Here is a 15,094-nt window from a genome sequence, read left to right as displayed (position 1 = left end):
GTTTGAACAGGTGAAAAAAATGAAAAAGTGTAAGCGAGAGAAGAGGAGAAGCGGCAATATCTTCCAGAAGATCCAGGACCGGCGTAGCATGTGGTCGGTCACACCCGGCGCTAAGAAGACCGGCTTTGGATACCGTCACTGAGAGACAGCCAGAATGGATGTTTGGCCACATACAGTACAACCGAACCGGGGTGACGACACGTGACACCACTGTAACAATGTTACTCCCTTTTGACTGTTGTGTTTGGCAGTTCATACCCTGATTGCAATACGAGAGACCATGGCCAGTTGACAGAACAACACACCTTTCGGCGAGAGACAATGACCATCTTTGATCTGTGCTAGTCTCTTCACTATAGATCTTATCGCTCAAGTCTTCCTTCGATGACTGAGAGTCTGGTGAGCTGACCAACACGAGCTGTGATGTTACCATCGTCAGCCAGGGTTCAGAAACAATGAGTTGACCGTTGATTCTACACCGTTGTCTAAAAATGGGTATAAAAAATATTGTTCACAGTCAATGGTGCTCAAGCTGCTCATGGAATATGATGGATTTACCATACTGTGATGATGCTGAGCTTCCAACTGTGGTAATAACATGACACCGTATGTAATGTTATGAATTCAGAACAAGTCATGTTATGAATTCTCATATTTGGACATTTTACATGGTTGGGCTACTCGAGGGGACGGTTCTGGGATTTTGCAGCCTGTATCAAAGGATGTGGCATGCACCATATAGCATTTATCTGTGTGAAAGGATGAGGTGAGATTTCATATAATGTATGCTAGATAACCCTTACCCATCAGCTAAATGTATTGAAACCTATGAGGGAGACACTTGGGTTGCGTTCAGGTGGGTGAAACGTTCAGAACTTTGAATTATAGTAATGTATAGAGCTGAAATGACTTCCTATAGAGAATCGTTCTACACAATGTATTTATATCTGAACATTCTAAACCGTTGCAACCAGTGATTTAGTGTTTTAAAAAATAGGTGGGTAAACGCTGATCGCCGTTCCTGCTGAGTAAAGCAACGCGCCCTATACGTTCAATGCATTTTTCCGCAAATGGTGGGAAAACGCTCAGGCAAAATACAAAAACATGCGTAAAAGGCATTTACATGCGTTTACCCTCCACTACACCTCTGGTTACAACCCCTGTACTGTACTGTGGTGCTGTTGCAGACTTGGGGATCTGCAGACTGGGCAATCTGCTGGAGAGTGAGCCAATAGAGGTGAATGCTTTGAAAACGGTTGTTCTCCTGACTCAAATGGCCTATTCTGTATGTGAAGACGTGTGGTGACCATCTCGCGCTCGTCATCATCAGCACCATCAACAAGTCACCTTTTAAAAGATACAAAACGTGAACAGGACCCCAAATCGTGAAACCATGATAACTAATTTGCTTTAATCCCAGCTTCTGTTTTAGTTTAGGTTTGAATGATAATTTTATGTTTTCTTATTCTGTTTTATTTCTTTGCCACAATGCCTTCTTGGTATGTTCTACAGGACTTTATAAAAACGGACCCACTGTGGCTGCTGCTGACATATTTACATATTCTGATTGTACTGTTATTTTAGAAGCATGAATTTGGAGGGGGGAAAATTCACATACCTGTCCCAAGCAGACAAAAGGCCTCCATCTTTAGTTTAATCTTCTTGATTATTGTGTGCATGATGGTGGTATTTGAAGTTTCCTATATCAGTATATTCAGTTCTGCGTCCCTGTTTATTTTGATTTTGTTATTTTTTGGGGGGTGAATTTAATTTTAAGGCTCTGAAGATAATGTAATTTGGTAGATATGTCAGAATAGAAAATGTCGTGGTCGATTAACACCAAGTGATGCTGGAATATGAATTGCCCCTACATCAGCCAATTGCAAAGTACATAGGAGGATGTCTCTACCCCAAGGTCAAGTTGGGGACTGCAATGCTTTGCCCATTTGTAACACCACATAATCCACGTTTAATGTATTAGACATATCATTGTTTCATCTGCTTTCTAATCCATTGGCTCTCCTTTCTGGTAAATAGTTACATTCTGTTTCTCAAAAGAGGGTGTGAGTGCGATTCTGGGTGGGTTTGTTGAATTGGGAACTTCAAGTTGAGGACTATGCTCTTCAATCCTAGACATCTACAGTAGGTCTCTAGTGAGGACTATGTTCTTCAAGCCTAGACATCTACAGTAGGTCTCTAGTGAGGACTATGTTCTTCAATCCTAGACATCTACAGTAGGTCTCTAGTGAGGACTATGTTCTTCTTTTACATTTTAGTCATTAAGCAGACGCTCTTATCCAGAGCGACTTACAGTTAGTGAATACATATTTTTTTTATACTGGCCCCCCGTGGGAAACGAACACACAACCCTGGCGTTGCAAACGCCATGCTCTATCAACTGAGCTACATCCCTGCCGGCCATTCCCTCCCCTACCCTGGACGACGCTGGGCCAATTGTGCGCCGCCCATGAGTCTCCCGGTCGCGGCCGGCTGCGACAGAGCCTGGATTCGAACCAGGATCTCTAGTGGCACAGTTAGCACTGCGATGCAGTGCCTTAGACCACTGCGCAAGCCTAGACATCTACAGTAGGTCTCTAGTGGAGTTAATTGCTCATCTCTTCTGCTTGTTATTCCCAAAAAGTCAAGTCCTTGGTCCCTGGTCTCTAACTAAATGTTGGGTTAGTGACCATCGTTTAGCAATGCTCCATCACCAGTGGAGTTCATCTTTGTGTTGTGCATCATGTGTTTTCTGAAGGAATTTCGGGCCTCAATATGAACCAACAGTAATTTCTTTGTGTTCTAGCCCAGATAAAGAGTTACATGTAGGCTGATCCCAGATCTGTTTGTGCGGTCTGGCCAACTCTTGTGGTCATTGTCAAAGTTGGCAGTACAGCACAAACCTCTGGGGCCAGGCTAGATTACATACGTTGCCCCAGGCATTGTTAGTTTGAAGTTGATGTATATGCTATTAGTACTTGATCGTTGTCCCAATCTGAACTCTCTCTATGCAATTCTCCGACACAGTCCAACTAACTGGTCACCTGGAGCTGAGGGTGTGTAACCTCAGGAAACCAGCCATCCTCCAACCTCACATCCCTCATGTCCAACCAACCTTCTAGCCAAGTCCACATTTCATTACACACCACCACCATTTTTATCCTGTAGATACTGTTTTATACAAGTATATTTGGCGGAGGGTGTGGGGACAAACTTGGGATCTTCCACTTATCTGGGCACTGATTGATAAATAGATTTTAAAAAATGATATTAGTCGTTAAACAAAACCACTTTGCCAATGTAGAAGATTGTACAGTCCACCTCGTGTTTCCCATGCTTTCCCCGTCATCCCTGTGTAGACCTAGCCTCGTACAAACCATCCTGATCTGATTCGCTACACGGAAACAGAATGCAAGCTCGCGAGATCAGGATGGTTCGTACGACGCTAGTATAGACCTAGCCACCTATTGACTTTCATTCTAGAGATGTCGGCTTAAAGAGTATAGGTAATTGATTATGTTAAATAATTTAAATAAACTTTTCACATCTTTAATGTGCTATAAAAAATTGACTGACAAAATCTGTTGTATTTGGGTTGGTGGGGGATTGTGAAACTTAAAATAATTTATTGCAGATGGATGTTAGTTCATATGTGCGTGTGAGGAGAAATGTTTGTTTCATAGGATGAGACCTTGTTACTGTAGTGTCATACAGTACGAGAGAGGTGTCATCACCAGTTCCATTGAATGTGTTTAATGTTGCCTGTGAAATTAACTTTAGGATATGTTCGATTATCAAGGAAACTGACACAAGGACATTCTATTGGTGTGACTGATCCACGTCATATTTGCATTGATGGTTCTATATTTTGCACCGGCTTTTCAGACCAAGGAGAGACATTTCATAATGAAAGTGACTCTTACCAAAATGGATAATAATGTAATTAGATATACAGGTGCAATAAAGTTAAGACTTTTTGTGAGAATAGGTGTATTGTCTTGCTTATTTGTCAGTTTGCATGACTATATTCATATTGAATACTATCAAAAGCCTGAATGGAATATGACTGCATTTTAATTGTTTCATGGCCTCCTACAGTGCATTCGGAAAGTATTCAGACCCCTTCACTTTTTCTACATTTTGTTACATTACAGCCTTATTCTAAAATGGATTAAATTGCTTTTTTCCCCCCTCATCAATACACAATACCCCATAATGACAAAGCGAAAACAGGTTTTTAGAAATTTTTGCACATTTATTAAAAATAAAATCAGAAATGCCTTATGAAAATAAGTATTCAGACCCTTTGCAATGAGACTCGAAACTGAGCTCAGGTGCATCCTGTTTCCATTGGTCATCCTTGAGATGTTTCTACAACTTGATTGGAGTCCACCTGTGGTAAATTCAATTGATTGGACATGATTTGGAAAGGCACACACCTGTCTATATAAGGTCCCACTGTTGACAGTGCACGTCAGAGCAAGAACCAAGCCATGAGGTCGAAGGAATTGTCCATAGAGCGCCGAGACAGGATTGTGTGGAGGCACAGATCTGGGGAAGGGTACCAAAACGTTTCTGCAGCATTGAAGGTCCCTAAGAACACAGAGACCTCCCTCACTCTTAAATGGAAGAACTTTGGAACCACCAAGACTCTTCCTAGAGCTGGCCACCCGGCCAAACTGAGCAATCGGGGGAGAAGGGCCTTGGTCAGGGAGGTGACCAAGAACCCGATGGTCACTCTGACAGTTCCTCTGTGAAGATGGAAGAACCTTCCAGAAGGACAACCATATCTGCAGCACTCCATCAATCAGGCCTTTATGGTAGTGTGGCCAGATGGAAGCCACTCCTCAGTAAAAGGAACATGACAGCCCGCTTGGAATTTGCCAAAAGGCACCTAAAGGACTCAGACCATGAGAAACAAGATTCTCTGGTCTGATGAAACCAAGATTGAACTATTTGGTCTGAATGCCAAGCGTCTCGTCTGGAGGAAACCAGGCACCGCTCATCACCTGGCTAATACCATCCCTACAGTGAAGCATGGTGGTGGCAGCATCATGCTGTGGGGATGTTTTTCAGCGGCAGGGACTGGGAGACTAGTCAGGATCGAGGGAAAGGTGAACGGAGCTAAGTACAGAGAGATCCTTGATGAAAACCTGCTCACAACTGGCCGTGATCGGGAATCCCATAAGGTGGCGCACAATTGGCCCAGCATCTTCTGGGTTAGAGGAGGGTTTGGCCGGGGGGTGCTTTCCTTGGCTCATCGCACTCTAGCGACTCCTTGTGGCGGGCCGGGCTCCTGCAAGCTGACCCTTGGTTGTCAGTTGAACAGTGTTTGCTCCGACACATTGGTGTGGTTGTTAAGAAGCGTGGTTTGGCGGGTCATGTTTTGGAGGACTCTACCTTCGCCTCCCGAGCCTGTTGGAGAGTTGCAGAGATGAGACGATTGAAATTGGGGAGAAAAAGGGTAAAATACAAACAAACAAAAAAGTACCTGAATGTGCTTGAGTGGCCCAGCCAGAGCCCGGACTTGAACATCTCTGGAAAGACCTGAAAATAGCTGTGCAGCGACGCTCCCCATTCAACCTGACAGAGCTTGAGAGGATCTGCAGAGAAGAATGGGAGAAACTCCCCAAATACAGGAGTGCCAAGCTTGTATCTTCATACCCAAGAAGACTCGAGGCTGTAATCGCTGCCAAAGGTGCTTCAACAAAGTACTGAGTAAAAGGTCTGAATACTTATGGAAATGTGATATTTCCGTTTTTCTATTTATAAATGAGCAAAAATCTCTAAAAACCTGTTTTTGCTTTGTCAATATTGGGTATTGTGTGTAGATGAGGGGGGGGAAACAATTTAATCAATTTTAGAATAAGGCTGAAACAACAAAATGTGGAAAAAGTAAAGTGGTGTGAATACTTTCCGAATGGACTGTCATTTTACAGTGTCATAAAAGTCTGAATATTAACATGGGATCTCAAATATATATTTCACTAAATAATGTATGCCACCGATATCATGCAGGTGCAACGACATATTTATTTCTGAGCCAATTGTGCTAGTTCTTCACAACAAGTAATTATGTAAATGATGAAATGGCATAGTATCTGACAAATTAAGTTATAGCGCGTGACATCACCTCTGAAAGGAGGGGCCATGATCGTGCAGTTTCTGTCTCAGTTTGGATGGATAGATGTTCTCAAAGCCCTGCTTGCATACCTCGCAACTGTACACAACCTACAACCGACTTAGTTTCAGCAGGAATACAAGAGAGGAAAAAACGGTTTGGAATCAGTTGGTACAGTTGAGACTTTAGGGAGGGATACATCAAGACAAGCGTGGGCGGACGTACTGAAGATATCCGTTGCACCAGCGGGAGCTCAGAGACTGAAGCCTGCAGCAGCATCAGTATGGATGGAGAGAATTATGGTAGGTTGTTTATTTTTCCGTCACTTCATATAGATAACGCATACTCACGCGTGTAAACACCTGTCTACAGTAAACATGGGCGTTAATTCAGTTCTAGGTTTAAAGCGTTCGCTTCTAGCTTTACCAAAAGCCATGATCTGCGCGTGAAAATATACACGCAAGTCGACCAGATTCATGCCAGGCTACATACAGTTCCGATGTGTCAAGTTCAAGATTGGCGGAAGTTGTGAAGGCTGCCTGATGAACAGCACAGGTAGTCCGGTGGGAATTCATGGGCTATAAAAAGACATGCATGCTGAATTATTGAACATCATGGTGGTGAAGACTAGCGCCAGGGATGAATATGGGAAATGTTCCATAGAAATGTATATGGTTCCCTATCTATATAGGCACACAAAGCAGGGCTCCTTTCCAAAAGAGACTTTGGTCTCAATGGGACTCCCTGGGACTCGAAAAGGTTATATAAAAGCATGATGTTTTTATAGAAAAATTGAATGAATGCGAAGAAATATGCTTCAGTTTTGTCAGATTCTTCTTTAAATTGCATCAATACATAAGTGCATTCGGAAAGTATTCACACCCCTTAACTTTTTCCACATTTTGTTACATTGCAGCCTTATTCTAAAATGTATTAAATAAATAAAATATCCTCATCAATCTACACACAATACCCCATAATGACAAAGCGAAATAAATAAATAATAATATAAAACAGAAATACCTTATTTACATAAGTATTCAGACCCTTTGCTATGAGACTTGATATTGAGCTCAGGTCATGACATGAGCTCATGGACATGATTTGGAAAGGCACACACCTATCCACATAAGGTCCCACAGTTGACAGTGCATGTCAGAGCAAGAACCAGCCATGAGGTTGAAGGAATTGTCCGTAGAGCTCCTAGACAGGATTGTGTCGAGGCACAGATCTGGGGAAGGGTACCAAAAAATATCTGCAGCATTGAAGGTCCCCAAGAACACAGTGGCCTCCATTCTTCTTAAATGGAAGAAGTTTGGAACCACCAAGACTCTTCCTAGAGCTGGCCGCCCGGCCAAACTGAGCAATCAGGGGAGAAGGGCCTTGGTCAGGGAGGTGACCAAGAACCCGATGGTCACTCTGACAGAGCTCCAGAGTTCTTCTGTGGAGATGGGAGAACCTTCCAGAAGGACAACCATCTCTGCAACACTCCACCAGTCAGGCCTTTATGGTAGCGTGGCCAGACGGAAGCCACTCCTCAGTAAAAGACACATGACAGCCCGCTTGGAGTTTGCCAAAAGGCACCTAAAGGGCTCTCAGACTATGAGAAACAAGATTCTCTGGTCTGATGAAACCAAGATTGAACTCTTTGGCCTGAATGCCAAGCGTCACATCTAGAGGAAACCAGGTACCGCTCATCACCTGGCCAATACCATCCCTACGGTGAAGCATGGTGGTAGCAGCATCATGCTGTGGGGATGTTTTTCAGCGGCAGGGACTGGGAGACTAGTCAGGATCGAGGGAAAGATGAACTGAGCAAAGTACAGAGAGATCCTTGATGAAAACCTGTTCCAGTGTGCTCAGGACCTCAGACTGGGGCAAAGGTTCACCTTCCAACAGGACAACGACTCTAAGCACACAGCCAAGACCACGCAGGAGGGGCTTCGGGACAAGTTTCTGAATGTCCTTAAGTGGCCCAGCCAGAGCCTAGTCTTGATCCCGAGAGAACATCTCTGGAGAGACCTAAAAATAGCTGTGCAGCGACGCTCCCCATCCAATCTGACAGAGCTTGAGAGGATCTGCAGAGAAGAATGGGAGAAACTCCCCAAATACAGGTGTGCCAAGCTTGTAGCGTCATACCCAAGAAGACTCGAGGCTGTAATCGCTGCCAAAGGTGCTTCAACAAAGTACTGAGTAAAGGGTCTGAATACTTATGTAAATTTCAGTTTTTTTTATTTTTATAAATTAGTAAAAATGTATAAAAACCTGTTTTCGCTTTGTCATTATGGGGTATTGTGTGTAGATTGATGAGGGGAAAAAAACAATTTAATCAATTTCAGATTAAGGCTGTAACGTAACAAAATGTGGAAAAAGTCAAGGTCTGAATACTTTCTGAATGCACTGTATAGGCTGTGTGTGTTGCTTCAGTCCAGCCATATCCTAGTTAGGTGTTGCATGCTCCAGATAAACAAGCCCCAATGTAAACTTATCTCTTTACAGGAATTTACATTCTATGCATGAGATCATCTGACACTTCAGGAAGGTCATCCTTGATGATGTCATTCCATGATTCCATAGGGCCGTCAGCATGCTCCTGATTTATGGAGGCTTGATCATGTCAATTATTTATTAGTTAGCTTGCTGACGGTCTAATGCATCTGAAAATAGAAGCTGGTGGCTGCAATGGCCTCATTGGGTGGGTGGGTGGGTGGGGGGGGTGCCATCCTTGCCTGTGTCTCCTTACTTACTCTGCAGTGGGGGATGTTGCTAGGTACATTTACATTTACATTTTAGTCATTTAGCAGACGCTCTTATCCAGAGCGACTTACAGTTAGTGAGTGCATACATTATTTTATTTTTCATACTGGCCCCCCGTGGGAATCGAACCCACAACCCTGGCGTTGCAAACGCCATGTTCTACCAACTGAGCTACATCCCTGCCGGCCATTCCCTCCCCTACACTGGACGACGCTGGGCCAATTGTGCACCGCCCCATGGGTCTCCCGGTCGCGGCCGGCTACGACAGAGCCTGGATTCGAACCAGGATCTCTAGTGGCACAGCTAGCACAGCGACCAACCGTCATCCCTAACTAGCCCACTTGGGACACCAGACAGAGACCTTTTTATGCATGGCTGTGCTGCTTAATTTAGCCTTAGCTTCCACACCATCTTGTGTTACTTTTATGGCATACGACCTTCGCGACTTTGACTATGTTCCGTAGCCTAGCGGATAGGAGCGTTGGGCCAGTAACCGAAAGGTCGCACGTTCGAATCCCGAGCCAGCAAAGTGAAACATTTGGCGATGTGCCCTTGAGCAAGGCACGTAACCCTAATTGCTCCAGGGTCGCCGTTGATAATGGTTGACCCTGGCCCAGACCCCACTCTCTGAGGGTGTTTCGGGGGAGTTGGGATATGGATAAAACATTTTTTTTCCAATTCACACTTGTAATGTGTGAAATATAACAAATATATAAGTGAGTGCTTAAAGTGGCTTGCGAAAGTATTCACCCCCTTGGCATTTTTCCTATTTTGTTGCCTTACAACCTGGAATTGGGGGTTTGTATCATTTGATTTACACAACATGCATACCACTTTGAAGATGCAAAATATTTTTTATTGTGAAACAAACAAGAAATAAGACAAAAAAAACAGAAAACTTGAGCGTGCATAACTATTCACCCCCCAAAAGTCAATACTTTGTAGAGCCACCTTTTGCAGCAATTACAGCTGCAGGTCTCTTGGGGTATCTCTATAAGCTTGGCACATCTAGCTACTGGGATTTTTGCCCATTCTTCAAGGATAAACTGCTCCAGCTCCTTCAAGTTGGATGGGTTCAGCTGGTGTACAGCAATCTTTAAGTCATACCACAGATTCTCAATTGGATTGAGGTCTGGGCTTTGACTTGGCCATTCCAAGACATTTAAATATTTCCCCTTAAACCACTCTAGTGTTGCTTTAGCAGTATGCTTAAGGTCATTGTCATGCTGGAAGGTGAACCTCCGTCCCAGTCTCAAATCACTGGAAGACTGAAACAGGTTTCCCTCAAGAATTTCCCTGTATTTAGCGCCATTCATCATTCCTTCAATTCTGACCAGTTTCCCAGTCCCTGCCGATGAAAAACATCCTCACAGCATGATGCTGCCACCACCATGCTTCACTGTGGGGATGGTGTTCTCGGGGTGATGAGAGGTGTTGGGTTTGCGCCAGAAATAGCGTTTTCCTTGATGGCCAAAGAGATCAATTTTAGTCTCATCTGACCAGAGTACCTTCTTCCATATGTTTGGGGAGTCTCCCACATTCCTTTTGGCGAACACCAAACGTGTTTGCTTATTTCTTTCTTTAAACAATGGCTTTTTTCTGGCCACACTTCCGTAAAGCCCAGCCCTGTGGAGTGTACGGCTTAAAGTGGTCCTATGGGCAGATACTCCAATCTCCGCTGTGTAGCTTTGCAGCTCCTTCAGGGTTATCTTGGTCTCTTTGTTGCCTCTGATTAATGCCCTCCTTGCCTGGTCTGTGAGTTTTGGTGGGCGGCCCTCTCTTGGCAGGTTTGTTGTGGTGCCATATTCTTTCAATTTTTTAAATAATGGACTTAATGGTGCTCTGTGGGATGTTCAAAGTTTCTGATATTTTTTTATAACCCAACCCTGATCTGTACTTCTCCACAACTTTGTCCCTGACCTGTTTGGATAGCTCCTTGGTCTTCATGGTGCCACTTGCTTGGTGGTGCCCCTTGCTTAGTAGTGTTGCAGACTCTGGGGCCTTTCAGAACAGGTGTGTATATATACTGAGATCATGTGACAGATCATGTGACACTTAGATTGCACACAGGTGGACTTTATTTAACTAATTATGTGACTTCTGAAGGTAATTTGTTGCACCATATCTTATTTAGGGGCTTCATAGCAAAGGGGGTGAATACATATGCAAGCACCACTTTTCCGTTAATTATTTTTTAGAATTTTTTGAAACAAGTTATTTTTTTCATTTCACTTCACCAATTTGGACTATTTTGTGTATGTCCATTAAATGAAATCCAAATAAAAATCAATTTAAATTACAGGTTGTAATGCAACAAAATAGGAAAAACGCCAATGGGGATGAACAAGTGTGTACACTTGTGAATTGGAAATGTGTTTTTTGCACTTTACCACATTGTGATGTCAGAGAAAAACGTTATAGTGCATTGTTTCTTTTGTGATATCAACAAAAAGGTTTTAGTCCATGGCTACTTTATCATGTCACTATTACTTTATAGACGCGGTAAAGAGGTCAATGGATCGCAGACCGTGGGGGATAGAAGAAGGACGCCGGATTGGCGCACATTCAACAAATCTGATCTAACAAAGTGGATATTCGTCAAATCTGTCATGATTGATGGATTGTAACAGGCCCACAATGTGGTTAGTAAAATCTGATTTGGATATATTTGGCTGTTTTCGCTGCATAACATTTAGAAGTAGTCCTTTTTCAGGTTTAGAAGAAGTGACTGCTAAATGCTAACTCCCGTTCGTATAAGCTTGTAGCATAGCTAGCAAAGAGAAATCAGTGGTGGTAGTCAAAGTCATATTTAACTGTAATGCAGTTGATTGGTGACGATGACATGAATATGTATTGGGGTTGACATCCATACAAGCATTATACTCTTACCTCAACATAGTGTGAAATACACATAGAAACAGTAGCCTAAACGGCACATTTTGCTGGGGGCGATGAGGAGATTCAAAATCTTTCCCCCACGCGTTTCCATGGCATGTCCATCGTTTTAGTCAAGTTCCATTGACCTCTTTACCACATCTATAATATCAGCGAAGAGGTTATATTCCATCGTTACTTTGTGATATTAGTGTTACTTTGTGAAGTCAGAGGAAAAGGTTATATTCCATTTCTACTTTGTGATGTCAGACGAAAAGGTTATATTCCATTTCTACTTTGTGATGTCAGACGAAAAGTAAAGGTCTTGTCTGGTTGTTTAATGCTACAGTCTCAGATACCGTTTTAGATACTGTTCAATATCTAGTTCTTTCTACATGATGAAGTGCACCCACAGAGGAAGTACAGTCAGTGGCTCGGGTTGCTGTTGTGACTGCAGGTGTGTGTGTGTGGTTGCCGTGGTTACATCTGCTAGACTGCAGGCCCTGCCTAATCCTGTATGTGTTCCTGTGGCCCTTCTCTCATGCTGTCAGTCTAACTGATGGCCCGGCCTCCTAGACAGAATGACTGACGTGTGGTTGGCTGAGCACGTCGTTCTGACAGATAGCCCCGCCTCCTAGACAGAATGACTGACGTGGTTGGCTGGGCCTGTTGTTTACTTCTCTCATCTCAGCTCAGGCGGAGTCTAGCTGTTGGACTTATTTCTGGAGACCTGAGATTAGAAGGGCTCTTACAGACAGCACATTTTAAAAACTGCTTCCCTCTCAAATGCAAAACACTCTCAGACAGAAATCACAAAATCAGCTGCCCAAAACTCCCTGCAGCGCCTCCAGCCACCCGTTGTGGTTAAAAAGACACACGGTCTGAAAGAAGGACCTGGAAGATGAAGAAGGGGGAAAAAATATGAAAATGAGAGAGAAAAAAGTAACTGTCACATTTGAGCGGATGTGAATCAGGTAGTTGATCTTTTTTCTCACTTCCCCTCTGAAATACACAGCACTGCCTCTGTCTAAATCTGTCTGCCTGTCTATCTCTGTCTGCCTCTGTCTGCCTGTCTATCTCTGTCTGCCTCTGTCTGCCTCTGTCTGCCTGTCTATCTCTGTCTGCATGCGCTGTCTATCTCTGTCTGAGCCACAAGGGACAAATCACATTTTATTGGTCGCATACACGTTTTGCAGATGTTATTGCGGGTGTAGCGAAATGCTTGTGTTCCCAGCTTCAACAGTGTAGTAATATCTAACAATACAAAACAATACACACAAATCTAAAAGTAAATAATGGAATTAAGAAATATAGAAATATTAGGACGAGCAATGTCGGAGTCTGGAGTATAAATATATCACATGCGCTAAAGACAACAGGTGAAATGCTTACTTACAGTGGGGGAAAAAAGTATTTAGTCAGCCACCAATTGTGCAAGTTCTCCCACTTAAAAAGATGAGAGAGGCCTGTAATTTTCATCATAGGTACACGTCAACTATGACAGACAAAATGAGGAAAAATAACCCAGAAAATCACATTGTAGGATTTTTAATGAATTTATTTGCAAATTATGGTGGAAAATAAGTATTTGGTCACCTACAAACAAGCAAGATTTCTGGCTCTCACAGACCTGTAACTTATTCTTTAAGAGGCTCCTCTGTCCTCCACTCGTTACCTGTATTAATGGCACCTGTTTGAACTTGTTATCAGTATAAAAGACACCTGTCCACAACCTCAAACAGTCACACTCCAAACTCCACTATGGCCAAGACCAAAGAGCTGTCAAAGGACACCAGAAACAAAATTGTAGACCTGCACCAGGCTGGGAAGACTGAATCTGCAATAGGTAAGCAGCTTGGTTTGAAGAAATCAACTGTGGGAGCAATTATTAGGAAATGGAAGACATACAAGACCACTGATAATCTCCCTCGATCTGGGGCTCCACGCAAGATCTCACCCCGTGGGTCAAAATGATCACAAGAACGGTGAGCAAAAATCCCAGAACCACACGGGGGGACCTAGTGAATGACCTGCAGAGAGCTGGGACCAAAGTAACAAAGCCTACCATCAGTAACACACTACGCCGCCAGGGACTCAAATCCTGCAGTGCCAGACGTGTCCCCCTGCTTAAGCCAGTACATGTCCAGGCCCGTCTGAAGTTTGCTAGAGTGCATTTGGATGATCCAGAAGAGGATTGGGAGAATGTCATATGGTCAGATGAAACCAAAATAGAACTTTTTGGTAAAAACTCAACTCGTCGTGTTTGGAGGACAAAGAATGCTGAGTTGCATCCAAAGAACACCATACCTACTGTGAAGCATGGGGGTGGAAACACCATGCTTTGGGGCTGTTTTTCTGCAAAGGGACCAGGACGACTGATCCGTGTAAAGGAAAGAATGAATGGGGCCATGTATCGTGAGATTTTGAGTGAAAACCTCCTTCCATCAGCAAGGGCATTGAAGATGAAACGTGGCTGGGTCTTTCAGCATGACAATGATCCCAAACTCACCGCCCGGGCAACGAAGGAGTGGCTTCGTAAGAAGCATTTCAATGTCCTGGAGTGGCCTAGCCAGTCTCCAGATCTCAACCCCATAGAAAATCTTTGGAGGGAGTTGAAAGTCCGTGTTGCCCAGCGACAGCCCCAAAACATCACTGCTCTAGAGGAGATCTGCATGGAGGAATGGGCCAAAATACCAGCAACAGTGTGTGAAAACCTTGTGAAGACTTACAGAAAATGTTTGACCTGTTTCATTGCCAACAATGGGTATATAACAAAGTATTGAGAAACTTTTGTTATTGACCAAATACTTATTTTCCACCATAATTTGCAAATAAATTCATAAAAAATCCTACAATGTGATTTTCTGGTTTTTCTTTCCTCATTTTGTCTGTCATAGTTGACGTGTACCTATGATGAAAATTACAGGCCTCTCTCATCTTTTTAAGTGGGAGGACTTCCACAATTGGTGGCTGACTAAATACTTTTTTTCCCCACTGTACAAGCCCTTAACCAACAATGCAGCTTTAAGAAAAATAAGAGTAAGAGAAAATATTTACTAAATTAAAAGTAACAATAACGAGGCTATATACAGGGGGTACCGGTACCGAGTCAATTTTAGTCCAGGTAATTGAGGTAATATCTACATGTAGGTAGGGGTAAAGGGACTGCATAGATAATAAACAGCAAGTAAAAAAGGGGGGTGGGGTCAATGCAAATAGTCCGCGTAGCCATTTGATTAGCTGTTCAGTAGTCTTATGGCTTGGAGATAGAAACTGTTAAGAAGCCTTTTGGACCTAGACTTGGCGCTCTGGTACCGTTTTCCGTGCGGTAGCAGAGAGAACAGT

The 15,094-nt window shown here is 43.3% G+C and overlaps 2 protein-coding genes across 6 annotated transcripts in view; both read left to right on the top strand.

Annotated features, from left to right (window-relative positions):
- LOC121551201 (ubiquitin carboxyl-terminal hydrolase 36-like) overlaps nucleotides 1-3,982 on the top strand; it is a 38,946-nt gene extending 34,964 nt beyond the window's left edge. For 4 of the 5 annotated variants that reach the window (XM_041863755.2, XM_041863754.2, XM_041863753.2 and 1 more), the window contains one exon: nucleotides 11-2,057. In XM_041863755.2, the coding sequence (XP_041719689.2) occupies nucleotides 11-142 (132 nt within the window). In that variant the 3' untranslated portion in view covers nucleotides 143-2,057. Of the gene's footprint in view, nucleotides 1-10; nucleotides 2,193-2,590 lie in introns of those variants that run through there. The other variant, XR_006658135.1, reaches the window with a different exon arrangement.
- Nucleotides 3,983-6,208: 2,226 nt separating this feature from the next.
- The window catches only part of LOC121551200 (cytohesin-1), a 105,526-nt gene continuing 96,640 nt past the window's right edge, over nucleotides 6,209-15,094 (top strand). Inside the window, exon 1 of the mRNA XM_045212738.1 lies at nucleotides 6,209-6,420. Within this exon, the coding sequence (XP_045068673.1) occupies nucleotides 6,402-6,420 (19 nt within the window). The 5' untranslated portion in view covers nucleotides 6,209-6,401. The remainder of the gene's footprint in view (nucleotides 6,421-15,094) is intronic.

The sequence above is a fragment of the Coregonus clupeaformis genome, unplaced genomic scaffold (genome assembly GCF_020615455.1).
Source record: "Coregonus clupeaformis isolate EN_2021a unplaced genomic scaffold, ASM2061545v1 scaf0047, whole genome shotgun sequence".
Classification (NCBI taxonomy): domain Eukaryota; kingdom Metazoa; phylum Chordata; class Actinopteri; order Salmoniformes; family Salmonidae; genus Coregonus; species Coregonus clupeaformis.
Note: the sequence above shows the minus strand (reverse complement) of the source record. Positions and strands in the feature narration are given on the sequence as shown.